Source organism: Anser cygnoides, chromosome 1 (assembly GCF_040182565.1).
Source record: "Anser cygnoides isolate HZ-2024a breed goose chromosome 1, Taihu_goose_T2T_genome, whole genome shotgun sequence".
NCBI lineage: Eukaryota > Metazoa > Chordata > Aves > Anseriformes > Anatidae > Anser > Anser cygnoides.
This window is the reverse complement of record NC_089873.1, coordinates 117,878,511-117,905,371: the sequence shown is the minus strand read 5'-3', so window position 1 is coordinate 117,905,371 and position 26,861 is coordinate 117,878,511. Positions and strand designations below refer to the sequence as shown.

At 49.3% G+C, this 26,861-nt stretch overlaps 1 protein-coding gene across 4 annotated transcripts; it reads left to right on the top strand.

The window, feature by feature from the left end:
* The first annotated feature begins 71 nt into the window (after positions 1 to 71).
* On the top strand, positions 72 to 26,861 carry LOC106036144 (cystathionine beta-synthase-like). Of its 4 annotated transcripts, none has more exons than XM_066979463.1 (17): positions 72 to 89; positions 3,516 to 3,678; positions 5,229 to 5,383; positions 9,465 to 9,571; positions 10,998 to 11,132; positions 12,032 to 12,111; positions 13,420 to 13,551; positions 14,853 to 14,922; positions 16,087 to 16,178; positions 16,763 to 16,888; positions 17,221 to 17,305; positions 18,803 to 18,908; positions 19,281 to 19,352; positions 20,427 to 20,561; positions 21,076 to 21,184; positions 21,706 to 21,790; positions 25,362 to 26,861. In XM_066979463.1, the coding sequence occupies exons 2-17, from the start codon at positions 3,667 to 3,669 to the stop codon at positions 25,457 to 25,459; spliced, it is 1,599 nt and encodes a 532-aa protein (XP_066835564.1). In that variant the 5' UTR covers positions 72 to 89; positions 3,516 to 3,666; the 3' UTR covers positions 25,460 to 26,861. The 4 variants fall into 4 exon arrangements, with proteins under 4 accessions (XP_066835564.1, XP_066835579.1, XP_013036870.2 ...); XM_066979478.1 differs by lacking the exon at positions 72 to 89 and adding an exon at positions 808 to 910; XM_013181416.3 differs by lacking the exon at positions 72 to 89 and adding an exon at positions 3,106 to 3,121.

Below are 26,861 nucleotides of genomic sequence, written 5' to 3'. Positions count from 1 at the left end.
CTGCCGCTCATTGGCGTTTGCTATCACAGGGCACATATAAACTCACAGCTGAAGCACAGCGAAAGCACTCAGCCAATACACTGAAGGCGGTGAGTATGGCTTATCTACTACTGAACGTGCTTCTTTTATAATAGCAAAGTACATGGGAGCCGTGCCTACTAACCAGGTAACGTTGTTATCACAGGAAGGCTTGAGAAGAGGATTCTGGTAGCATCTGCTTCTCAGCCTGTTCAGAGGTTGACTGATCCAGGGAATCTGTGCAAGATCTGAATAAGTCTAAAAGCCAGGGAGGGCCTGGCTTTATGCTACATGGTCAGTCAGGCAGGGGACCAGGTTGTCTGGGGAGCCTGTGCAGTCTCCATCCCTGGAGGCCTGCAAGAGGTCCAAAGAGGACAAAGTGCTGAGTCTGTGCCCAGCGCTGACCCAGCTTTGAGCAGGGCCGGGGACCTCCCAAGGTGCCTCTGTGATTCTGTTGAACTGATGCTGCATTTGTCTCGCTCAGTGAGAGCAATACCATTTCTTTAACATAAAGCAAGAAAATTGCATTTTGCTTTGAATGGAGTAAGTTTCCATGAACTCTCTCTCTGCTCAGTTATTTTCCTTTAGCCTGCTTTGAAGTGTCTCATTCTTCCTATTGAAGTTATCAGCACAGTCTGATAACCTAATAATCACAATCTCTTATCTGTGAAGTACTCCATAAATATTAGCTTGTGCTCTTTGTCGTGTAATTTCCGTAAGTGGCAGCAGCTGCAGAGCTGCATGTAACCATGCCCTGCCTCTTGGACTGCCTCCCAGTTCCAGTGGATATTTCCATTATCTTTTCCCCATTCTGTCTTGTCTCAGGCTTCTCTAATTGGAAGTCCTGCACTCTGAAGAGACTTACGGGGCCATTACAAGATACCTACAACAGGTCAGACGTATTTGACAGCTGATCAAATAATAGCTGAAGCTTCAGGCAGGGGTTAGAAGGACTGTTGGGACATCGGTAAGAATTCTGGTAATCAGGAGAGGACATACCTTTGCTTTGTGATGTAAGGTGACCTGAAACTGCAGTGGAAGCAGTGTGGGGAGATGTTTGCGTTAGACATTGCTCTTTTCAGCAACCCCCAGCTGCAGTCAGACTTTCCACAGTGATCCCATCCCCCTTCCTGCCTGTGCTTCTCACCAAGCAAGCATGGTAGCAGGATGAGGCCGCTGAATCTATCAGCAGAGGAGTGGCTCACTGGTGTTGTGTCAAGGCCTCAGAAAGATACAGGGAAGGTCAGGCTCTGCTGATCTCTTGGTATGGTTTCAGGTTGTCTGCAATCTTGTATAGACTTTCTGGGCGTTCCTGTGCTCAGGCTTCAATTTTTAAGTTTTGCTTCAGAACTGCAGTGGCTTTAAATGTATCTTATCTTAAATACAAATCCAGACCCTGGGCATGGCTGTGCAGAGATTTTAGAATGATTCAAGGTTGGTAGGGTATCTGTTGAGTCCTACAGCACTGCACAGGGAATTAACCAGACTTTGAGAAGATAAATGAAAAATCCTCTGTCAGTAAGGAATGTAGACACTGACATAGTCAAGGGGCAGGTCTTGCTTCTTTGTTCTCTGGACATCTAGAAACTATGTCTGAATCTACTCCAGGTGACTGAATAAAAGAAAAATCCTGTTCTTTCTGTTTTCATGTATCAGATGGCAAGGGATCTGGACATAACGAGTAGAATGTGATCTTATTTTAAAAAGTGGAAAACCAATAATGCCATTCCCTCCATGCAGTAGTCTTGCACTTGCTGTCTCACCATGGCATGCCGTCCCTGATACTCTATTCGAGGGCAGACTTGGCTGCTCTTGGTAGGGGTGACCCTGGGACTTACAGCACTTCTTGATGGTGGCAAGGTGTTTGGAGGTTACAGGTCCCAAGCTGGGGTCCAAGGGGGTGGCAGACCACCTGGGGAGGTTGCCCACTTTCACCTGGGTCTCAGCAGGTTGCTGTCCCCACAGCCAAATGGGTAGTGGTGGCTCCCCACATGCTCAGCTGAAACACGAAGTCTCTGGGACCACCAACCTAAACTGGATGCGCAAACGTGGATTATTCCCCTGCATGGAGGGGGTCAGTGATAGCAGGTCCTCTCCAGTGATCCCTACAGCTCCATGTCACCCACAAAGTTGCACTGAGGTGTCCCATGGAGAAAGATGGGGGTGTAAGCAGTGGGCATGCAGAGCTAGGACACGCCAGCTGCTGGCTGGGGCTTTGCACCAGTGCCATGTCCAGGAGACCTCCCAGCTCCAGAAAATGGATGCAGGAGTCATAGACAGTGCTCAGTGATGGCCACCAGCTCTTCCCATAAACACATCACCCTAAAATCTCCTGGCCTTGGCCTGATGAGAGGAGGGCACAGCCGGGCCCTGCCTCAGGGCCTGTTGGAGGGGAGAGGGGCTTGCATTGTGCCCAGCAGCCACTGCCCAGCCTCCTGGGGGTCAGCACCCACCAGGGCAGGGAGATCAGCACCCACAAAGAGGGGAAGGATCCAAAAAACAGACCTTGTGCTGTTCTGCAGCACCTAAAAGTTTCAGCCTCTCCCGTGTTTCGACCCTTACCACAAGATGAAGATGGGCATACTCGGTCCTCAGTAAATAATAATAATAATAATAAAATCTTATTTCCAACATTTTAGTTGGTAAACAGTGGCCTCAGTTGTGAAAACATGCCAACTCCCCCTGATAAATTGCAGTTTATCTCTTCTTTACCCACAAGTGACTTTTGCTCCTTCCCAGTTAATGCATTAGGTAAATAAGGATTTGCTTGGGGAGACATTCTCAAGGCTGACACAAATCCTGGCTTGCAAGGAAATCGACTTTTTTTTTTTTCTTTTTTCCCCTTTAATCCCTCCCAAGAAGCAACAGGTTTGGTGGTGGTTGGGTACAACATGGAGAGGCAAAGTTTGCAGGGACTGTTTTTATCAGACCCGCTGCAGGGTCCAAGCCATTTTGACCTGACTGCCCTGTGCACCTGGGGCCTTGCTGCCTTGTGGGGCTGGAGCAGGTGCCAGCTGTCTGCCTGAGGAATAGAAATGGCTTCAGGGTGCTAGGTCCTTCCAGGGGCCTTTTCTTCTGAGAAAAGAGGATAAACCAGCTCAGGGTGAGCTCTTTGTACCCCGATTTTCTCCATGTGTCTATATCCAGTGCATTGCAACTGGCTGACTTGGTTCCACACGAGGTGGCACAATGTCTGCCTGCCCCACCAGGAGGTGACAGGCCTGCTTCGGGCCTTGGGTCATATCGGACTGACCGTGTGGACTCTCAAGTGCTCCAAAGTGCTCATTGTCTGAGGCACAGGGGCACACCTAGGGTATGAAGCTGGGCCCTCACTACTGCCAGGCCCCATAGTTCGTTTTTTACTGTCAGTGTCACCATGCCTGGTGCTGTTTTTCATGCTGGGGTGGCTTGGCCAGGTAACACCACACATTTATTAACCTCTATCTTCAGGGAAGTTCTAGCGCCTTTGGTTGAAATGTTATATTTCTGTGTTTCAGGGACACCCCAACAAAAAGTGAACCCCAGCCCCACCCTCCTGGCTGGTGGAGAAGCAGCTGGGAAAGCACAGCTCTGACCTCAAATAATCCCGCTGGGATACTTCGAAGAAGTGACTGCAATCGGGTGAAGCAAGCAAGCACGCACAGGAGGATGGCAGAAATGGTAATTAAGGCTGCCCTTGGGCTCACATGTCAAGCTACAAATTAATTAGATAATCAGGAGCCAGCCATAACAGTGTGCTGGCTCCTTGCCTGGCTGTTGTGAGCCAGCAGGGCTTTGTAGGCACAGCAGTCAGCTTGGGTGCAAGTCTCCAAACATGACCCTACCGAGCTGTAAGGTCCCTTTATTCAGCGAAAGCTGAATCAGGGCCAATTCGTTCTGTGGACAAGCCAGAAAAGAAAGTTCGAATTACCAAAAATGTTTCTTTTCTCCATGTGGCTAGTTTCTTTAGCAAAAGAAGGTGGCTGATTAAATGCATAGATGGTCGCTCCATAGAAGCTCACATCATAAAGGGTCACATCAAAGCTCCACGTAACCCTTTATCCTGTTACTGGTACTGATCACAATACCAGAAACTATAGCAGCCACTGACAATAAACCAGACTCGTCCTTTCCTCTGCCTATAGTGTTCCCAGAGCACAGGTAGCGTTAAAGCCAGTGTGTTTAAGAGCCACTAATGAACTTCACCTTTGTGAACCCTTTTCTGTTTCCGCTTTTACCTGTTTTGCTCCTATAGCTGTTCCTTTTGCCTATTATTCAATGCTGAGAAGCAGGAAAGTGTTTTTCAGTCATCTTCCCCACATCCACCAGGATTTACAGCCTGATCTCACCACAGCCACCTGTCTCACTTCCAGTCTGAAGAATCCTGCTCTCTTTAAGCCATTTTCATATGGAAATTGTTCTATACCTCCGAGCACCTTTGTTGTCCTTCCTTGACTTTTTGTTTCTATTTATTCTTTTTTTTTCTTTCTTTTTTTTTTCATTTTAACTTTTAATATTCTTGGATGCCAGAGTAGAGGGGTCTTTTTGTCTCTTTGAGGCCCAACACCACAGTACAAGTATTCTCAACTTATTTATGGTTTCTTCACTGCTAAAATGAAAACAAACAAACAACAACCACAACAACAACAACAAAAAACCTGCTCTTGACCAAATGACAAAATACAGAGCACCACATTTTCTAGTGGTGGAGGAGAGGTGCTTCAATGTACTGGAAAGCACTGGCACAGGTTGCCCAGAGAAGCTGTGGGTGCCCCATCCCTGGAGGTGCTCAAGGCCAGGCTGGATGGGGCTTTGGGCAACCTGGTCTGGTGGGAGGTGTCCCTGCCCATGGCAGGGGGTCAGATCCAGATGGTCTTTAAGGTCCCTTCCAACCCAAGCCATTCTGTGATTCTGTGATTCAATGTACATTTGAACAGGGGACGATTTACTGGAGATGGTGGTTAGGAGATGTTTTACTACATATGAGGTTTAGTACACCAAAGCTGGACATGTGACAAAAGGGCAATTTCCACCATTTAATTCATCTGTAGAACTGGGTTTTTGAACAGCCAGTAGGGATGCCCCAAGCAGGCTCTCCATCCTGTTTTCACACCCAAACGTGGAAGTCGTTTCTTGCCTTTGACAATTATTACACAGGAATTATTATACAGGTGCCTGTCTACCAAGCTTTTCCTCCCAGGTGACTGTGGGGCTCTATTTCCACTACACAGGAGATGACCAAGGCCTGCCTGCTCATGAACGGCAGCTGTATGGGAAGTCAGGAAAGCAAAGCTGACAGCTCATGGATTCTTCCCAACTTGCCCAGTAAGTGCACGTGGACAGCTGCAACGCCTGCCAACAAGTCTCCACACTCCTGTATACCCTTGTAAGTAATTCTTTCATGCCGGTTATTTTAGAGTGCAGGAAGCTCAACGTCAACTTCTGAAGATGAAGCACTATTGTTACACTCTGTGTTTTCCAGCAGACCTTTGAAAGCATCTGCTAGTCTGGGGCATCTTGCTTTAGAAGAATTAAGATGAACATATTTCAGAGGTAGATTTCAACCAGGGACTTGTACACTTTTGCAAAATGGACTCTGTGAAATCTGGTGTTCAACAGCAGAAGTGAAGGTGCTCCCAGCTGCTAGGCATGCATGGCGATGCGGTAATGGCTCTCCCAGCTGTAATGTCCTTGCATGCCTACAACCCAAAGCTGTTGCACCCATTCCTTTGTACAACAGTCAGTGACAGCTATACAATCATCAGTCAAAGGCCTGCTGTTCAGATACACTCGTTCATTCAAACAGTCTGACGCAGCGTGTAGAAAGATATCAAAATATTAGCAATGTCTTTATCGATGGCCAGAGACTTTCATAAAAACTGATTACCAGGGCCTGGGCTTTCAAGTAATGAGGAAATGTCACACTCAGAGGTTGCCCACACTGTGTAAGTGACCCAAGAGTGCAGTGCAGGCGAGGTGGCTGCTCTGAGCCCATTCTTGTCCTCACAGCAGCAGATTTCCTCCCAGGGTGAGGCAAGCCTGACAAAGTGCCCCGACTAGACAAGAGGTGCTTTAATGGCCCTGCAAACCAAACGCAGACAGGCTATTAAAGATAAGGCTGTCCTATAAATGTCAGGGGAACTGCGGACACGTCCCTGCTGTGCCAAAGACGTAAAGCACAAATTCAGCTCCAGTACACGAGGAACTGTGGAGGTGCAGCACTGCTCTGCGTAAATGCCTGCCAGTTGCGAGCCGGCGTGGGGAGTTTTGTCCCACGTGCAAGGTGGGACACAGCTGGAGCATGGCCCACCAGCACTTGTGAAGCTCAGAAGCCCCCAGGTCTGGCCCATGAAGGAGGAGTGGGCTCCACAGGCTCAGTGCTAACCCGGCAAACATGCACCCAGTCACTCACCCAGGGCAAACCCTGCAGATAGCACCTAAGGACAGGATCAGCCAAACTCTATTTTCTTCTCTGTTACCATGCTGAGCAGGATAACATTGTTATTTAGCAGTTTTTAGTAATTCAGCATTGGGGTGCCAGAGGTGCAGCAGGGCAGGTCCCATACCAGCGCATCTCCAGCAGCAGGGCACTGGGGACATCAGGACTGTCCCCTGGGGATGGGAACAGGCCGAGGGGGCCCATGTGGCATCACTGGGGCAGGGACTGAAATGTAGTCTGCTGCACTGATAAAAATAGACAAGAATCATGCAGCACTGGGACATCACCATTTCACTTTGCAGAAACATGTGGAAGGGGAACTGTTTGTTTTTCCTGCTCTGGGTGAACTATAGATGGCAGCTGATAAGGCAAAAATCTCTCTTTTTTTTTTTTTTCTTTTACTTTCTGCAATTCACATATGAAACCTGATTTTTTGAGGTAGAAGGGGATAGTACCAGGAAAAGAAGGCAAGGTGGTATTTTATTTAAGGACATTAATTATTTAAGTTTTCCGAGAGATACAGAGGTAGAGTGGTTCTGATAGTCTTTGATCCAGTTCTGTCCTGCTACAGCCTCAGAAAGGATCACTTACATTTTTTTTTGCCAGGACTGCTTTCCCTCTGGACATCTTATGGAATAACATGCCACATGTAAAAGCAGAAACACTGGAGAAAAAAAAAAAAACAACATTCTTGTCCACTGCTATCCTGAACTGATAACAACCATTTTAAGACAGGAGTATCCCCATCATATCCTTTAGGAGCACCAAAGGCATTTTCCACAGATCCTGATATCCAAAGAGCTGCTACCTTCACCACACAGCGTTCACATAGCTGGGGAATGAAGCTGACTGCGCTAGCATTATTTTTGTAGTAAGATATGGTAGTCACTAGGAAAGAAATATGATAGAAACTGCAGAAATTTTGGTGCCTGTCCCTGGAGCGAGAGAAAGGCTGTTCTTTTGGGGGAGTGCTCGCTGTGGTTGGCAGCAATGCAAAAGACCAGTCCTGTTTCTGGCTCCCCTTCACCATGCTCCATCACTGAGCCTCGCAGCACCTCGCTGTGATGCAACATGCCTTGCTAGGGTTCAAACAGCACAGGGGCATTTCTTTTACCACAATTACTGGCTGACGGTAAATAAATGCCCTTGCTTTCTTCTCTCGAGATGATTTCCTGCAATCTAGATGTCTAATGTAGTGCTCAGGTTGCTCTCTTGAAAGGCAGGCCCTAACTAAAGGCTACCTGAAGGAGCTCGAGTCTCTTCATGCCATGGCTCAGCCCCACTGAAGCCACTGAGCATTTCAGCCGCTTTTAGAGCAGATGGAAAATGGCTCAGCTGTGGGGAAAGCTCATTTACTGAGTTACTGCCTCGAATTTACCAGCGTTCAGTAGAGGTTGTAATGCGCGCGGTAACGCTTTCCACGGAGGGAGAGGTAAGAGCACACGTGCAATATACCATCATTTCTGGGCGCGAGATGTAAGGAGTGGCTCCTTTTGGCAGTAAACATCTGCACTAAAACACCACCCTGTACTCGTGCAGGGCAAGAAGTGTCTATACCATTCTCGCAAACCCGGAGGGGAGGTGTGTGTGTGTGTGTCTTTAAGTAAATCAGCATGGCACCCCTGCATCACATGGCCTTTCTGTCAGCAGACAGCCATCTGCTTGGCTGCGATAGCAGACCAGGATAACTTGGGTTCAAGGTTCAAGGGATGATAGTGGGCGAGAGCCGTGCAAAGGGGAGCTGAGCAGCGAGGGGGTGGGGGTTTGTCACCCCACTCGGAGAGAGACATGCTGACTATCAACCAGGGGCAATACATTTGTGGCCCCAATAAACACGGCCCTCATCAAGCTTCTTCCTCCTTCTTTTAAAAAGTTCAAGGACACCAGTTCCCTGTCTGCGTGGCAAGATGCGTTCAGCCATGTGTTGGGCAAACAAGTCTTTTTCGTTCTAGTTGCAATCGCTGTGACGTGTTTCTTGGCTTCTGCTGGCGTCTGACAGAGACTAACAAAACCACGAGGCTGAACTGCCCTGATCCAAGAACTCAGTTTAATTATTTGCCAAAAAAATCCAGAGTCCTCTGCTTCATGGCAGAATTAACAACTCAGCCTATGGGAGCGGGGCAAAGCTCTGGGCTGTGTAACAAGGCTGTGCTGGAAACAAAGGCGCACTGCTAACTTGCCCCGGGTGAAGCTGAGATGTGTCCCCTCGGACACAGTTCCTGGATGAGCACAGCTGGGTTCCACAGATCTGCAAAAACGAGCATCCAGACTGGTGTTTCATTTCTGTATTGTGGGCACACGCTGGCAAACACCGAGAGTGTGACAAGTCCTTGGCTGAAAAAGTTGCCAGGTTCATGCATGAAATTCAGGCAGGATTCATCACAAGTATCTTCTCCAGGGCACAGAACGCCAGACCAGGTGATTCACGCTCTGAAATCCAGCAATCAGTTGATGCTGGTGAACAGACTTTGCTGAGAGAGGCCCTTGCTTGTCAGTCAGAGACTAACGGCCTTGGAGCACTGACGTGGCTTGGGCCTTTCTGATGGCTTGGAGCCATCCTTGCAAGCAGGGAAGTAGCTCCTGGCTGGGCAAGAAAAAGTTGGTTTAGAGTTGGATGAAAATATGAAATGCACAGGCTGTGTTGCGTTGGATGGAGGAAAGAAGAGGCACGTATTGTGCATGGTCTTCTGGCTTTCTCATCAACTGTGTAAGATCCTGAGGCTTGTTTGCCGTTCTCACTTCACTTAATTATACATCTGGCCTCAGGCCTTGTAGAACAAGGCATTTCAGAACAGCCCTGAAAACTAACTACATTATTTTTTACTTAAAGGAATAAATAACTGATGGTAAGAGTGATGGAAGACCACAACCAACTCCTTTTGCCTCCATTACCTGTCAATGGAGACCTTTTCTCTTGAAAAAAGGAGTCTCTTGGTGGTCTTGCTGTAACCTTACTCAGGTTTTATCTTGGTTCATGTTGCATAAAAGTTGCTCTGATTTGACTTTTTTTGTTTCTCCTTTCATACAGGTCAGAAGAAACAAAGATCTTGCCCAACATCCTGAAGAAAATTGGCTGCACCCCAATGGTCCGAGTCAACAAGATTGGGAAGTCCTATGGGCTCAAGTGTGAGCTCTGTGAGTTTTCCCTTTCCACCAGGTTTTTCCGGGCCATGAGGTGAGGTTGAGGGGCAGCGTCAGCGGGGGCTTCAGAAGAGACTCAGCGGAGAGCAAGAACAGACGGGGGGGGCCAGGCGTGGCACGTGTTGGGTATTCCTGGCTATGAGGTTACGGTGCAGTCATGGCCCCACAGCACCGCCCCTGCCCGGTGAGCTGGAGCTGGGCCAGGCACTGCCCGTTTGCTGGGTCACTGCCCCCAGGGATTTCACTTTCTGCTTCCCCCGGGGACGTTCCCAAAGCACAGCTGGACTGCAGACAGCTGGGTGTATCGGCCACCGGCATGCCAGGCCAGCTGCAGGGTCAGGTTTTCCAGCAAGACCCAAATCCTCTCTCACAGCCTCTGAGGCGTGGGTGATAGCTCATTGCAAGGGTTTTTAGCCTGGTGTCCTGCAGAATAAGCATGATGCAATTAGTCTTCTTCTGTTATATCGACTTTTCAGTCTCCTCTCCTGCATCTTTTAACCCTGTTTAATTTCAGCCAGACTGGAAAGAAAGAGAGAGGTCTCAGAGGCATCAAGGTTCATGAGTTTCACGTAGCGGTGTAGGAAGGAGAGACTTGGCTAGTGCTCACACCCCATAAAACAGCACACCAGGCACTTACGGTCTTACTTGACTGTAGGGAACCCACAGGGTAACCAGCCTCCCCAGGGCACAGGTCCGCATGAAGAGTGCTGTGCTCTCTGAAGCTGCCTTCCCCTTGGAGGATGTCTGGCTGGGGCAAGCTCCTGGGGGGATTTGGGGCAGATAGAACTGGGCAAGCCGGGGAACGAGACAGAGCTCCATTTTCTGGGATGGTGTCTCCCTCCCATGGTGCAGCAAGGGAAGGAGAATAGGATTCACACAGCAGCTGCGTGTTCCTGAGCTGTGGGTCAGCACAGAGCCTCGTACCCAGCAAATAAACGACGGCTTGCAGCCCTGCAGCATTGAGGAAGCAGTTAAGATTAGATGCAATTACTTTGTAATCTCTGTGCCTTTGAGGACATCTGTGTAGCTGAAGTTTTGGCAGTCTGCATTATAAAAGGTAGTGATAATCACAAAGATTTTCCCCTGTTGCTCTGGCTGCTCACGTAGCTGGGTGATTTGTCAGCCTGATGTCGCTGTCTCCACTACAACTAAGAGAATCGCATCCTAAAAGTACCCACTTCTCCCTGTCGTCCATAAATCAGAGCCCAGTATGATCAGTTCAGGTGCAGACATCAACACCTCGGTGAGAAGAGTCCCACCGCAAGTGTTAGCGGCATGGAGGGATCAGAAGCAGGGGTGTGCCCTGCGGCTGGGGTGCACTTTGGGAACTCTCTGATTGCAGCTTGGGGGGAGCGGGGAGCTGCCAGGCAGCGTGGTGCCCCCAGCTTGTCCCTGATGGAGCCTCGCCCTTGCTTTCCAGTGGCAAAATGCGAGTACTTCAACGCGGGGGGCAGCGTGAAGGACCGCATCAGCCTGAGGATGGTGGAAGACGCGGAGAGAGCGGGGATTATAAAGCCGGGAGACACGCTGATCGAGCCCACTTCGGGGAACACAGGTAGGAAATGCCAGTGTGCCCGATCCATCCTGGCATGTCTGAGGGCTTGCAGGAGGCACGGAAATCTGAGGAGTCCTTACACCTGGGAACAGACCGTGCCGCCTAAACCTCCCCAGGGCAACGTGCTTTCCTTCCCACTGGTCTGTGTGCATTCCCAAGGAAGCATTTCCCCTCCTTGCTCTGTGCAAAGCAAGAAGCGTGTGAGGGCTGTGGGCAGCTGCACAGTTAGCCTGGGGCACTGTGGCTCTGGCTCTGTCCTCACCTCAGCTCGCCTCCCTCCCTCCTGGCAGCCTCGAGAGGTGCTGAGATGTCTCCTGCTGAAATCCTGAAATTCCTGAGGGCCTCCTGAGGGCTGGGGCAACCCCTTGTGCTTTCTGCATGGGAAGTTCTTGAATATTCAGAGGTTCCCACAGAGGGCTTCCCTGATGGGCTGGAAGATAAATCTTTTTTGTTTTGTTTTGTTTTTTTCATTGTCACTGTCATCCCGCTCAGGCACCAGATTGTGGTGAGGGACAGCAGAGGAGTGTCCCTGCATTTTGCAGCCTGCACAGGACCCTTGGTGAAAGTTTCTTTGTGCCCTGGGCACTGCTCCAGAGGTCGTCCACCCTGTCGCTCCTGGGGCAGCACCATGCTTCCTGCAATCGCTCCCCATGCCCTCCCGTGGGGACACACTGCTCCAACTGCCCCATGTGGCCGGGGAGCAGCTGGCTCCATCCATCTCCCGCAGTGACAGCCCGGAGGATTCACAGAGGATGCCCTCACGTGTAGCTTGGTGAAAATTTCTACGTGGTGTTCACCAGTGGGAGAGAGGCGCGTAGGAAGCAGGAGAGAACATGCGTGTCGGTGGGGCCTTGCCAAACGCTGTTGTCAAACGGTTCCCTTTCCTCCCCTCAACCCAGGAATCGGGCTGGCACTGGTAGCTGCAGTGAAAGGTTACCGCTGCATCGTCGTCTTGCCGGAGAAGATGAGCATGGAAAAGGTCAGAGCTCTGTACGGTATTACCCCACAGCCTGGGAACATCTCCCTCTCTGTCTCTCTCTGCCTCTCCCTGTCAAGAGACGGACTGTCCTCTCCTTAAAAGGGTAATGAGCCTTGCTGCAGATACCAGCATGTCTTTGTAGCTATTCAGAAGATTTCCTTTTGACAAAAAAAAAAAAGCACGCCGAGATGATCTGACTGATTATCTAGCATCGGTGACACAGGGGGGTCATGCGTTAGCCAAATGCAGTGCATGTCTGCAGAGACATGGAGCAACCCACGCTCTGTGAGCGTTAGGGCTGCAGGGAGCAGGGGAGAGGCGTGCGGGGTGCTGGGGCTGCCAGCCTTGCTATCTTCCCCTCTGGCATCTGACCAGTCACTTGATGTCTCCATCTTGCTATGATTTCCCTTAACCGGGAGACATTTAAGGTTCTCTGAGATGCTTTCTCAAGCTGGTGGACAACAAGTCCTTTGCACAAGAGCTGCTGATCGGGTGAAACTGATGACCTAGGGATGGCAGAAATCGCCACTGTGGGGAGCAAAAGTCTCACAAACTGTTCAGCTGAACTCATAAAATCACAGAATCATTGCGGTTGGAAAAGACCTCCAAGATCATCTGGTCCAACTGTCCCCCAACCATGAGTGAAGCCAGACCTGGACCCTGACTTGGCTCAAAACAGAGCCCTTCTCCAAAGCGCCGCCCTCATTTCAACCTAAATCTCACTTAAGCTCGCTCTGGATCAGATGCTACGTGCAGCTGCCACGGGGTTTGCCTCCAGGAGTGGTGGCACTCACCCCCCCTTCTCCTTTGACACCCTCACCCCAACAGCCACACCTCTCAGTGTATTAATACCGTAAGATTTATGATAGTTTCTCCTTCCCCCAAGGGGACTTGGGGCAAGGAGAGCTTTGAGTCCTCCTCCTTGCCCGCAGGGGCTCAGTCCACAGCACATACAAAAGCTGCCTCTCTAATACTGCTCCCTGCCCTGGTTCCCTCTGCCCCTTCCCCAGGTGCCATGGAGCAGCACAGTGTCACCTACCTCCTCCGTGTCCCCAGCCTGTCCCCAAGTAGGACAGGGCACGAGGCCAGGCTTGAACCCGTGTGCCAGCTCCAGCCAGGAGGCTCTGGGTGCCAGAAGGATGTCAGAGATAGTATATAACTGAGTACTGGACATTGCATCTCCAAATGTTAAATGTCTCCCGCATGCAAAGCTGCTCTGGCATCTGACGCTGCCATGAATGCATGGGTTCAGATTACCAGCACTACATGGGATCGGTTGCCTTACATCTCCTTTCTTCCCTCCAAAAGGTCGATATTCTGAAGGCGCTGGGTGTTGAAATTGTGAGGACCCCATGCACCCGCTTCGATGCCCCGGAGTCCAACGTTCGTGTTGCCTGGAAGCTGAAAAGTGAAATCCCAAACTCTCACATTCTGGACCAGGTAAATGCAGCTCCTCCACAGACTCCCTTCCCAAACACATCTTATAGCGTGTACTCCAAGTCTGCCTGTGTTGGGGGAGTTTGCTCAAACTGGCAGCGGAGGCAGATTTCATCATTGTGGGATCACCATTTTATGGCACATGAAACTTAATCGCTGCTCTGTAAAGCACAGGGTAGCAGAAACAAAATCAGGGGCACCTCAAAACCTGTAATGCTTCTGTCAGAGCCAGGAGGTGGGGGAGGCGGGGTTTTCTTGCACACTTGAAAGGCTCCTCATATTGCTTCAGATTTAACTTTGACCTGAAAATTGCTTTTTACATTGCTTTTTGCCTAGCAGCCTCACTCTTGCCTCAAAAATAAGCTCCATACTAAAAAGGGCAAACCCTGATGATTCACGGCAGCAGTTCCTGCAGCACTTGTAAAGGAACATGCTTCTTTCTTTGGCCTCACCCCACTGCAGAAAAGATCCCTATAGTGTGTAGGGAACCCCCACAGTGTATAAAAATCAGACGTTTTTTGACGTATATATCAGATGTATAAAAATCCCTGTTAACAAAAAGGGAGCTCGATGTCTGAATACACTTTTCAGAAGCAGCCTTCACCCTCTGCAGGTGTGAATGTGGGGCTGCACACCGTTCAGTGCTGTACCTGGGTTCCCGCTGCAGCAAATCCCCCTGTAAATGTAGGACAACTGCTCTGGCCCACATTGCCCAGACACTTAACTGGCTGCACTGCCAACCGCCAATAGCCACAAATGACAAAGCTGCTCTCAAAATCATATATATGATATTTGAAAAAAATAATGTAACATTTGAGGGGGAAGCTGTTTTTTTGTTGTTGTTCTGAGCTTTTTGGGAGTATTGTGCAGCTGTGTTTCAACTTCTTCTAGGCAAAAGAAAAGGCTAATAATGTTCCTTTCTGGGCAATACCTGAAATGCTGAGGGACTGTCTTGCCTCCAGCAGCTAGGGCTTTAAAAACCCTCCAGGTCCCACAAAACCTGGCAATGCAGCGTACGGGACACCATCCCCATACCACATGAGCACTGTGTACCAGAGAGTGAATGTTTGTGGGCATGTTCAGCCTTCCAGGCCTTTTGCGCGGACAAATCCTAAACGTCCTTAGAAAACTGTTCCAAGGTGACAAACAGGAGGCATACCTGCGACCTGGCAGCCCTTGCCAGGGAGAGGAGGGGGGCGGCTGGGTGTTTTGGGCAGAGCTCGTCAAGAGCTATTGCTAGTTCGGTATTTGACCTAGGCTTTACCCAGTAACTCATGCTGTTTGTTCTCTGTTGAAATAAACAGTACCGAAATCCAAGCAACCCCCTGGCTCATTACGACACCACCGCTGAGGAGATCCTGGAGCAGTGTGAAGGTACCGTTTGCGCTGTTGTTTCTACACGCCGAGGATGTGCAGAGGGCTAGAGCCCTCTATGAGGGGCTTGTCTGACATCGTTTATTCATCTAAAGGTATAGAAACGACAAAGAGGGCCTCTGTAAGGGAAGATACCCTTGGTAATGCTGACACAGAGTGTGGCAACTTCACACGGTCCACTCCACATCCACCTAAGCCTGCAGGACTTTCCTGTTATGGCCTCTGATTTCAAAAGCCCAAGGGAGGAGACCAGAAACAAAACAGTGAACAAAACCAGGCTCTCCTGAAGGAGGAAGGGCCCGTTTCTCAGCTGATCCATCTCTGTGACCTGTGAGCTGAAAGTGCAAGGTGGCTCAGGAGCCTTCACGGGGGAGTACACGCCCATCAGGGCATGCAAGGTTGCATCTGATCCTGCAATCTCATTTGCAAATCAAAACAGACTAATGACATTTGATGATGTGACAGTGTGGGGAGGAAAAAGGACTATCCCAGTCCATGTCTGTGAAGACAGAAATGAAATTAATTCCCAGTATTGGGAGCAATGCAAAAGGTGAACAAGACTCAGGGGATTTAACAGGATAATAACAGCAAAGCAGCTGAGTAACAACAGGAACAAGAAGAGTCTCAGCCTTCCCACCACTGCAACATTTAGATTTGCTCCTACTGGCAGCCAATAGTGAGTTGTGAGTCCTTTTCCCCCAGCGCAGTTGCATCTCAAGTCTCTGAAGGCCTGACTGATTCTGCTCCTACCAGTCCTACACCATTTCACCACAACCAGTGGGGGTGCATCTGACTGGCACTTGTGCCAGTGCAGAGCTTTGCCCTCTTCCCCTGTGGGTGCTGGCACCAGCTGACAAGTTGTGTCTGCTACTGATATGTGCCATTATTCATATGCATGCTTTGCTTCACCATGGTGTGGTCTGAAAGGTCTGGAGGTGCTGGGATCCTCCCTCCCCTTAAGACAGTAGGTGCCAAGCATGCAGAAATCATGGAAACCACTGGGAGATCTGGAGGTCATCTTCAGCCCCCTGTGCTGAGGAAGGACCAGCTGCCGCCCCTTTCCACGCATGGGGTTGTAACAGCTCAGGAACATGAGGCTTGGACAAAAGGGAGACAGTGTTGGAGGCCGTGCCGAGACTCACATCTCTCTTCTCTGGCCTGCAGGCAAGGTCCACATGGTGGTGATTGGATCTGGCACAGGAGGCACCGTCACCGGCGTTGCCAGGAAGCTGAAGGAGAAGTGCCCAGAGTGCAAAGTAAGCTGGGAGGCAGGGCTGCCCACTGGGAACGATGGCTCCCCCAGGTTTTCCTGCCTGTGCTTTCGATCAAGACTAACCCTGTGGTTCACGTGTGGCAGGGCTGTGCTAGCAGTTGTTGTCTCTGACTATCCAGTTATTCACGGTGCAACCAGGGAGTTGCCACGGCCAGCCAGCAGAACTAGACCCAGACAGGATGTCTGTCGGTAGCCACAGGTTTCTGCAAGTTTGAGCTAACGCCTGGCTTTGCACTGGAACGGATTAAGGAGCACTCGCTCTCTCTTAAGGGCTGAGCTTTGGAAGCGGCAGCCTCTGCCAATGGGGTGATGACAAACACTTGGGGAGTGATAGCATTTTAAGCCACCACAGCCACTTCCGCAGCAGCTGAACGCTATCTATTAAAAAAGCTAGTGGGAAACTACTTTTTTGTCCTAGAGATCTCCACGCTGCCAGTGGGTAGGCATATTAGTGAATATCGCAGGAAGAAAAATGTTGCTGATAAGGGCATAGGTAATTTTTTGGCTTGAGTTGTGAGATTATTTTTGAACTCCCTTTGTGGTTAACCAAATTTCCTTCCCTCAAAGATCATCGGCGTAGACCCCGACGGCTCCATCGTCGCTCTGCCCAGTGAGTTGAACAGGACGAACAACACAACCATAGAGGTGGAGGGCATTGGCCATGACTTTATCCCTACTGTCCTGGACAGATCTGTAAGTAGCTGTGTGATGAGAGGCTTCTGTCTGAGCTTTGTCTTTGCATCCAACCTACTCTCACCATTTCCTCTTCCCCATCCTGACCTTGGAGCTGTCAGGCATTTTTCTCTCTCCAAGGGAAGGGTGCTGGCTGGAACGGCTAGAGGAGGTGCCTACAAACAAGGACTCCAGACTCGGGATGCCCTGACAGATGTATTTGTTTTCATCAAGTGTGCAAAGTAGCTCAGAGCTGCCAGATGTCGTAGGCAGCAGCACCACTGCATACTTCAGAGGGTCGGGGCAGACAGAAATAGCACTTCCAGGAACCAACTGTCTTGCTTTCTCTTCAGGTGGTTGATCAGTGGTATAAATGCAACGACAGAGACTCGTTCCTCATGTCTCGCAGGCTGATTAGAGAGGAGGGATTATTGTGCGGTAAGCATCAATGACGACAGCTTCTTCTTCGCTTAACAAACTTTTTAACCTCATTGTTTAATTGCTCTGGGACCAAAACACTTCAGGGGTAGGTGCTCTCTGCGTTCTGTGTCTGCTAGGCTAACAGGGCTGAATGGCTGAATCCAGAGCTGGTGTGTAGGTTGCTGTAGACTTCAGAGGTGTTGCAGTGAGTCAGTGGTCTGGGATCTGGCTCATCGGCAACAATAATTATAGAAGCAATAACTCTCCTCTTGCTGTAACACTTTTGCACAGGGAACTGGATCTTCAGGCCTAATTCTGCCTGGTATAGTGTTACATGGACTGAAGAGAAGGATTAATAGGATTCAGGACAGGACAGGTGGACTAAAACTGTCCCACCACTAACAACTCTGTGAGGCTGTACTCTCTGTCTTTGAACTATTGCCACACTAGAGGTGCCAGGTTTGGACCGGGAAAGTTTGTAAGTAAAGTAAGTGTAAGATGTTCTTACCGAGTATTTCTCCTTGTGCCAACAAGCTGTAAGTGATCCCCACGGCTTTCCAAAATGAACAGGTGCCCTCAGGCAAACCCTGCCTATACCCTAAGAGCCTCTACACAGCATCAGTGACCCGGAGCAGATAGTTATATGTTTGTGTCCAGGACCAGACAATACACAGTTACAGGCCTGTAGTTACAGCTGGTAAAACTCCTGAGCACTCCCATCCAGGGAGTTTTGAGAAAGATCAGGCTATTTATTGTGTTGACTTAACCTAGCAGGCTCAGACTCACTGTGTTTCAATGGAAACCACTCACTGAACTCAACTATAATTTGTGAATAGCTTCATGTTCCCAGAACTGCATTTTTCAGGGACTTTCATCATTTGTTTGAAAAATGTGACCCAGTGCTAATTAACCTGCTGTAAAATACGTGCTGCCTTGAGTGCAGTGCGTAATTGGCACACAGATAGGGGAATGTCTCTCACTTCCAGCACTCGAACTACCAGTGGAAGAATTGCCTCTGTAAAGCAGGGACCTGCTTCCCCTACGTGCAGCACACCACATGCGTGCACACACACACACGGAGAGCGTTTAGGTCTTCCCATCACGTTGGCCTGGTATTCCAAGCATGAATGTAATGTTCATGTTTTTTTTTCAGTCTTTGCAATGCGTGTAAAGCAAATCTTTGATTGCCAAACACGTTGGCCAGAAGCTCTAGATTTGGCGTAGTGTTCTCCTCGCCTGAAGACAGGCTGCGGTGTGGGCAGCAGTGGTATGAATGTCCCCGTATTGAACCTCTCAGCCCTTGGCCTGCCTGCAGGGTCTCCACAGGAGGTGGTTCATGAGGTCCATAAGGTGACTCTTCTTGCTGCCTCGTAAGCCTGTTGCCACAAGCCTTCCCATGGACATGTCCCTTCAGTCCCCACCCGGTCTTTTAGTGTCCCAAAAACCTACGAGGCCCTGGGGCCGGTCGTCCTCCCTCTCCCAACGTTTGTCTCTCTCTTCTCGGTACCCGGCCAGGCGGCAGCTCGGGCAGCGCCATGTCCGTCGCCGTGCGGGCTGCCAAGGACCTGAAGGAGGGTCAGCGCTGCGTCGTCATCCTGCCCGACTCTGTCAGGAACTACATGTGAGTTTCTCGCTTCCCCTCGAACAGCTCACAGGGAAAAAAAAAAAAGAGCAAACAAATAACAGGGAGAAACGGCGTGCTGCGGTGATAAGCGACAGGGGCTGGCTGTTGGGACGCTTGGGTTTATTTCCTCTCGTCGCTGACTTACTGCACGGAGCAGGAGTCAGTCAAGCTGAGTTAGGAACGCAAATAGCTGGCGTGCTTCGAGCAGTCCCTGAGCACTCGCAGCTCCCATTGACCTTAAAAGGGGCTAAGAGCAGCCAGCTGCAAAAATCATGGGAGCCCCGAGGCAGTGCTGCGGTCTGGGGCATGGAGCAAAGCACGACTGCGTGTGGAAGGCTCACAGACCCGTCTTTTGTTGGTGATTTCTAGGTCCAAGTTCGTGAATGATAAGTGGATGATAAAAAACGGATTCCTAAACGATGTCCAGGAGCATAAGCCTTGGTAAGACAACTTCCGCCGGTATGAACTGTGTTAAGGAAATCAGCTTTCCAAGTCTGGGAATGATTATCTTCAAAGGAAAGTATTATCTTCTGTTACTGAAAAAATGCAGCTAAGTCCAGATCCCTCTGAGAAGGCTGTAAACTCAGCTCCTCTCTTCTGAGTGGCGAGATGTCCCTCTTCTCTGATCAAAGTCTATTAAGGAGCCATTTCTGTCCTGAAGATGCTGATCTGCTCCCACGTGGCAGTCATTGCCCAGGCCACCTGAACCCTGACTGAGTTGGACGTGAATACCCACCCAAACCCCCACACTCCGCTGTTGATATCCAAAGAAACATGAGGCCAGTGGGCAGAAGTGTCCCTCTTGCAGCAGGAACCCTCTCAAACAGCTCTGGAGGTTTGTCTGGGCAGGGAACTGCCCATTTCCACTTTCTGGAGCTGAGGGCCAGAAAAGATGACCACCTCAGCCGCTTTTTGCACACCACAGGGAAAATGTCCCCTCAAGGCAGGGAACCACAAACTGCTGATGCCAGCTAACACGTAACTGGGCAAATGGCACTTGTTGAGAAAGCACCTAGGCTTACGTAAAGACTGCAGGCATTCTTGATGCCACCTTTTATTTTGGGTTACTGTAAAAAGGTTTCTGCAAAATATTTCCTAAAAACTTAATATATCTCAAAGGCTTCTTGCACCTGGTTAGAATGGCTCTTGGCCCTTCCATCCTCTCACACGGCCCTGCATTTTCTGCAAGGACAAAGGGCTGAGATGTTGGGAGTTGCCTGTGATCCCCAGCAAACAAGTGTATCTCATCCTTAGTAAGTCACATCAGCATTTCTGCCAGGCTCTCTCCTGGAGGAACTGCAAATGCATTTTGAGGCTCCAGGCTACAAACCAAAGAAGTAAAACTGGTAGGCCTCTGCTTTAAGCTTACAGGCTTAAAGTGTGAGCTTTGCAGGCAGGCAGAAAGAATATCCCTGCACAGTTGGTCTTATTGCTACTGGCCTTGCCTCCCTGAGCAAGGCCCGCAGCCACGCAGTCGCGAGTAACAGCTTGGTGCTGCCATTTGTCTTTCAACAGGTGGTGGAACATCAAGGTGCAGAAACTGAATCTCTCAGCCCCTCTCATTCTTCTCCCAGAAGTCAGCTGTCAAAAGGCGATCGAAATCCTGCAGGAGAAGGGATACGACCAGGCTCCCGTCGTTGCTGAATCGGGGTAACTATTTTTACTTGTTACATAGATGGCCATTCAAACGGGAAGAAGCAGCCATGATAAAGCTAAAGAGAAAGTCCCATCTACTTGTCCAATGATAGGACACTCGTGCTGAATTCTGGGAGGCACATTTTTAAAATATCATCTGCCTCCTTGTGAAGAATAAGCATATGGGTCTAAATCTGGAGACGTGCAGTCCCATAAATGCTACAGCAGTCGCATGGGCTCAGCGTTTCCTAAGACAGACTACATTGAAAGCTTAGAGCCTTTATTTTTGCTAACAATAATAGCAGGAATGATTCTTGAAAGAAACTCCCTGAGAGGCTCTTCTAGGGGGTTGCCACCAGCGGACCCGTGCCCAATAAAGGTTCTGCTCAGGTGAAGAGAATGCTGGTGCCTCCCAGTCATGGCAGCAGCAATTTGGTCACTGACTTCAGGGGGAGCAGCTCAGCCCCTACATAAAATGTGTGCCTGACCTCAGGCCTGGCTTTTTGGAAAACTCCCTGTTCCCTTGCAGACTGATTTTGGGAATGGTGACCCTCAGCAACACCCTCACCTCGGTGCTGGCTGGAAACGCACAGTTCTCAGACCCCGTTACGAAAGTCATCTACGACCAGTTCTCAAAGGTACCGCTAAGGCCGTGGCTGTGGCCAACCTCTGTCTGGGGAGGGGGAGGAGATGCACGTCCCTGGAGGTGTTTGAGGCCAGGCTGGATGGGGCTTTGGGCAACCTGATGCGGTGGGTGGCATCCCTGCCTATGGCAGGGGGGTTGGAATTAGATGGTCTTTAAGGTTCCCTCCAACCCAAGCCATTCTGTGATCCTATGCACCACCACCCCGAGGTGTGAGAGCAGCTGGGAGAGGAGGGCAGAGAGGTGAAGGCAGAAAGAAACGTGGAAGGCGACTGTCGTGGAGATGAGACCAAGGACAGGCACCAGCGAAAACGCTGCCAGGGGTTCACACAGCCGGCTTTGCAGGTTGCCCACAGACCCTCCCATCTCCCCAGAACAGTGCGGGTGGGTGAGACACGCCTGATCCCGGTCCATCCTGCCCGCCCAGGGCCACGATCAGAGGCAGGAAGCAGGCTCCTCACCGTTGTCCTTTAAATGTGAAGTGAAATGTAAAATGTCTCTTTCTGTCCTGTTTAGATTGGCCTGGAAGACAGCCTTGGGAAACTTTCCAGCATCCTGGAGAATGACCACTTTGCTATCGTTGTGCACAAGCAAATGCAGTGTAGGTATCTGTAAAGAGAGGAAGCACTGTATGGGCTCTGCACAAGTGGTTCAGATGGGAGAGGGAAATTCCCAAACCGAGCTTGATAGGGATCAGTGCAGCTGCTCCGCATGTGCAGCCCCTGTGCCTTTGCAGGAAGGATTTCTGCCCCGCAGCTCTGCAAAGCACTGAAGCTGCCAACTATTCATTCGCTCCTCTCCTTTCCTGACGCTGCAGGGATGAGGGGAGAGGGGGGAAGCTTTAACCAGTGGAGCCTGGGGCCAGCACACTGCTGGGTGCGTGTCCTGCAGGAGCACTTCCCAGATCCCGGCCATGGGAGCCATGCTGGCCCCCTGGTGCAAAGCTGACGCTGAAGCACACATCAGCCCCATTGCCTCCCCTCGTCTCATGGTTTCCCAGGTGAACCCAACAGTGGAGGTGGGAAGGTGTTCGTTTGCTCCCCTCCCGTGACACCAAGGTGGACGGACTGCAGGCAGCAGCTCGGGCGCGGTGCTTTTGCTGTGCAGCCGTAGCCTCAGGCTTTTAGTACCCACTTAAGTCTCTTGACCTTGAATTCAAATCATGGCCTTGCTGGTTGTGGGCAGCAGAGGAAACGAGGGGGAAGTTACAGACACCTGCAGAATTAGTAGCCCGAGGGCAGGGGCAAAGGAGCATTTGGGCAGGTTAGATAAAGCTGAGGTGGAATTCAGGCCTGTAAGTGCAAGGGAAGAAACTGCACCTTCTGCATCCCACTTCTTAAAGACCTTCTGCTGTGTGTGCCTGGAGGCTGTGCCATCTTCTCTGAACACCTCTGCTCCCACTTCCACCCCAGGGGATGCAGCCAAGAGATGTCCTCCTCCCTGTGTGTCCTGAGGGCCTGGGCAAATCGCTGTGCTAAGGGGCTAGGTGCTCTCAGACTCCGGCGGGCCAGGGGAGGTCAAGAAATCTGAAAAGAGATGTGTTGGACCATGAACAAACCCTGGGCACCTGAGCTGGGAGTCAGGGGTACAGCGCCCACTGATGTATGCAACCTGAGGCATCCGCGTATGAGCCCTACTCGGACTGGGAATGGGTACAGGGCTGCTCTGCCCGTTAGACCAGCCCCACAAAGCAGCCGTACCAGCAGCTTTGATTTACTCCCAAACCAGTGCACAGCCACCCTTCCCAGGTGGAGCGAACCAGCTCGGTAGAGTTGTGGGTAGTAGGGCCATGTCAGCACAGGGGCTGCTGACACACCGATGGCAGCAGGGCTCACACCGTGTTACTCCCCCGACCAAAACAGGTACGGTGGCAGCTGCTATTCTGCAAATCTGGCCTAACGCACCTTTCCAGTGCAATTACACCGTAAAACTGCCAGAGGTACAAATTTGGCTTTATCTCGAGGGGGATGCTTTGTTTAAAACGTTAGCAACACGGAAAAGCAGTCAGAAGACCCGTGTTTAGAGTGACATGAGAGCTGAAGGGTGCAATTATACTGATTTTATGGGTTTACGCATTGAACACGCAAAGCATTCCTGTGGTGAGCAGCGTGTCATATTGTGCTGTGTTGACTGCCAGCAAAGGGCTGACCCCTGAGCTCGCAGCCTCCAAAATTACCGTGTGCCTTCATCCCAGCCCCTCTGCCTGCATCTCTGTGGCCTGCTGCCCCGAAGCCCCCAGCAGCTCTGAGGCTGGCTGGCAGGTCCAGCCATGTTCCTACAAAACGCTACAAACAAGGCTCCTTCAAAACTGCTTTTGGTGCACACTTCCAATTCTTTCACAAAAAAAAGAAAAAAAAAAAACCCTCCTAGACAGAGTTTCCATTCTCAGCTATGTTGTCATAAAAAGACAAAAATCTCTTTTGTACGACATTTTGATATACATTAAATGGTATCCACCACACAATACCAGCCAGCTGTACGCAGTGCCTTTTGCTCTGGCTTGCACACAACACCCATTTTCTCTTCTAGAGCTGCTGTTTTAACGCCCTCACAGTTAGCCCTGTATTTACTACTTCTTCCCACACTATCACAGCTTGGTTTTTATCTTGTGTGTGGACTCCAGTGGCTAATTTTATTGTCATTTAAGAAAAGATTTATCGGAGAGTTAAAGTAATTGTTGCGATGTTATTTTATTAATGATATCATAGGACATTATTAGAGCAGAGTAGAAAGTGTCTCCTTGCTGCTCTAAAGAGTCTCGTTAGTTTGGCCTGGAAAGTTTTGTGCTGATAGAACCAGAACAGAGTTTGGGCAAAAACAACTGTGAAATCAAGGGTCCTGCTCGGGTAAGGACTGCGTTATTTGCAGCTAAAACCTCTCTGACATGATCCCAGCAACCTGGCCAAGGCTGCACCACTCATTTCAGTGGAGGTATAGCAGAGACAACTGCTACCCCAGTTATGGTTTTCTCCTTAATAAAGTAATTCTATTCAGGCACAGCCCCTGGATGGCTGTGGGTTCTGCTCTTCTTTTTCTTTTTCTTTTTCTTTTTCTTTTTCTTTCTCTTTCTCTCTTTCTTTTTCTTTTTCTTTTTCTTTTTCTTTTTCTTTTTCTTTTTCTTTTTCTTTTTCTTTTTCTTTTTCTTTTTTTTTTTCTTTTTCTTTTTCTTTTTCTTTTTCTTTTTCTTTTTCTTTCTTTTTCTTTTTCTTTTTCTTTTTCTTTTTCTTTTTCTTTTTCTTTTTCTTTTTCTTTTTCTTTTTTCTTTCTTTCTTTCTTTCTCTTTCCTTTTCTTTTTTCTCTCTCTTTCTTTCTCTTTTTCTCTCTCTTTCTTTCTTTTTCTCTTTCTTTCTCTCTTTCTCTCTCTCTCTCTTTCTCTCTTTCTTTTTCTTTCTTTCTTTCTTTCTTTCTCTCTTTCTTTTTCTTTCTTTCTTTCTTTCTTTCTTTCTTTCTTTCTTTCTTTCTTTCTTTTTCTTTCTTTTTCTTTCTTTTTCTTTCTTCTTTCTTTCTTTCTTTCTCTCTCTTTCTCTCTTTTTATTTCTTTTTCTTTTTTCTTTTTCTTTTTTCTTTCTCTCTCTTTTTCTCGTTCTCTCTTTCTCTCTGTCTTTCTTTCTTTTTTTCTTCTTTCTTTCTTTCTTTCTCTCTCTTTCTCTCTTTCTCTCTCTTTTTCTTTTTTCTTTCTCTTTCTTTTTCTCTCTTTCTTTCTTTCTTTCCTTTCTTTCCTTTCTTTCTTTTCTTTCTTTCTTTCTTTCTTTCTTTCTTTCTTTCTTTCTCTTTCTCTCTTTCTCTCTTTCTCTCTTTCTCTCTCTTTCTCTTTCTCTTTCTCTTTCTCTCTTTCTCTCTCTTTTTTTTCTTTCTCTTTCTTTTTCTCTTTCTCTCTTTCTTCCTTCCTTCCTTTCTTTCTTTCTTTCTTTCTTTCTTTCTTTCTTTCTTTCTTTCTTTCTTTCTTTCTTTCTTTCTTTCTTTCTTTCTTTCTTTCTTTCTTTCTTTCCTTTCTTTCTTTCTCTCTCTTTCTCTCTCTCTTTCTCTCTCTTTCTCTCTTTCTTTCTTTTTCTTTTTTCTTTCTCTCTCTCTCTTTCTTTTTCTCTTTCTCTCTCTCTCTCTCTCTTTCTTTCTTTCTTTCTTTCTTTTCTTTCTTCCTTTTCCCACTAAATTGGCATTTTCTGTGCTTACAGTTAATGGAAATGGCAGCTCCTTCATGAAGCAGATGGTGTTTGGTGTGGTCACCGCGATGGACCTCCTCACCTTTGTCAGCAGAAACGACAAGAAGTAGGGCAGCAGCTTGGCTGCCCCGAGCCCCGTGCCTCCAGCAGGGTCAGCTGCTCCTCCTGAGCCCGAAACACGCGGCTGAAGACATTTTGTGGTCTAATCCATCTGATAGTTTCTCAAAATAAGTGAAAATTGTAATGTAATAACCGTGTGTCCGCTAAGTGCCACCCAGAGTATCACTAAAGAGAAGCTAACCAAAGAAATTACGTTTGATAGCCATATGTGGTTACACGGAGCTACCCAGGGCTGAAGAGGTAACGAGGGGGTAGGGATAGGATGGGGGTTGTTGTTGCCCAGGTTTTGCCTGGTTTGGGGTTTTGGTGTGTCTGCTGGCAGTAGCACTGAGGCATCACAGCTGCCATAAGGAGGAGGAGGAGGAGGTCCCACTAGGGCTGGAGCCCATCTCCAACAAGAGAAGCTCGAGCCCCCCTGAGGGCTGGGGACAAGCCAGGCCACGCCGCACCCTCCTGCCCCTCGCCACCCCTCGCAGCGGGGACAAAACCCACGCAGGGCTGCGGGAGACCCTGCTGCTCACCCCCAGCTCCTTCTGTGGGGGCAAGGAGGGAGCTTCTTCCTCCCCTCCCCAGCGACGAGGAGGGACAGAGCCTGGAAGAGCGGTGGGGTGGGATGTGGACCCCCACTAAGCACAGGGCGGGAAGGGACATCCAGGGGCTGTGCCGGGCAGGGGACGGGGGTGGAAAGAGGGGCGAGGTGCTGGGCAGGAGGGGAATGAGAGATCCTGGAGCGGCTGCAGGCCCTTGGAAAGCTCCCACCTGGGGCCTGGAGGGCCGGTGGCACTGGGGCCTGCCCCACGTCCCCCGAGAAGGGGAGGCTCGTTCTCAGGATGTGATGACAGGGAGGGGAGATATGGCCACGTTCCAATTTCCTGTATTATTCATCTCATGAATATTCACCCCGCGAGCTCATTATCAAGGGAGCAAAGGGGAAGGAGAGGCTGATCTTCCTTTTGCTGTCAGAGTGTTGTGTTCCAGGAACTGATAACGAAGGTCAGAAGGGCCATTTGCCGTGGCAAAAAATGTAAATGAAATCAAATGTGAAACGAGTGCTGTGGGAACCGGCTGAATTGCTGCTGGAACCCGGTTTGGGGGAGTTGCTCTCAAACATGCCAATAGCTTTGCAGTCTTTCCGTAAGTCTCGGGAACTGCTACAAGGGGACAACAACCAGTTCTGACACTGGCTCGCTACTAAGTGCTTGGTCTGTATTTTTGATCTGATCTAGTTTGTATAAGATTTTTATTAAATTATAGAATGCTCAAGCATGTATCTTTGGGAACAGTGTCTCTGCTGTCTTTTGTTTACTGAGTTACACAAACTAGATCAGATCTTCTGAGAGTTTTTGCTTGAGGTAATCACCATATTTGTCTGGAAAAAAAAAAAGTATAGAC

Coding starts and splice junctions, on each gene's coding strand:
- LOC106036144 (XM_066979463.1), top strand. Junction 13,552..14,852: donor ACTCTCACATTCTGGACCAG/GTAAATGCAGCT, acceptor TGAAATAAACAG/TACCGAAATCCAAGCAACCC. Junction 19,353..20,426: donor GTCCAGGAGCATAAGCCTTG/GTAAGACAACTT, acceptor GTCTTTCAACAG/GTGGTGGAACATCAAGGTGC.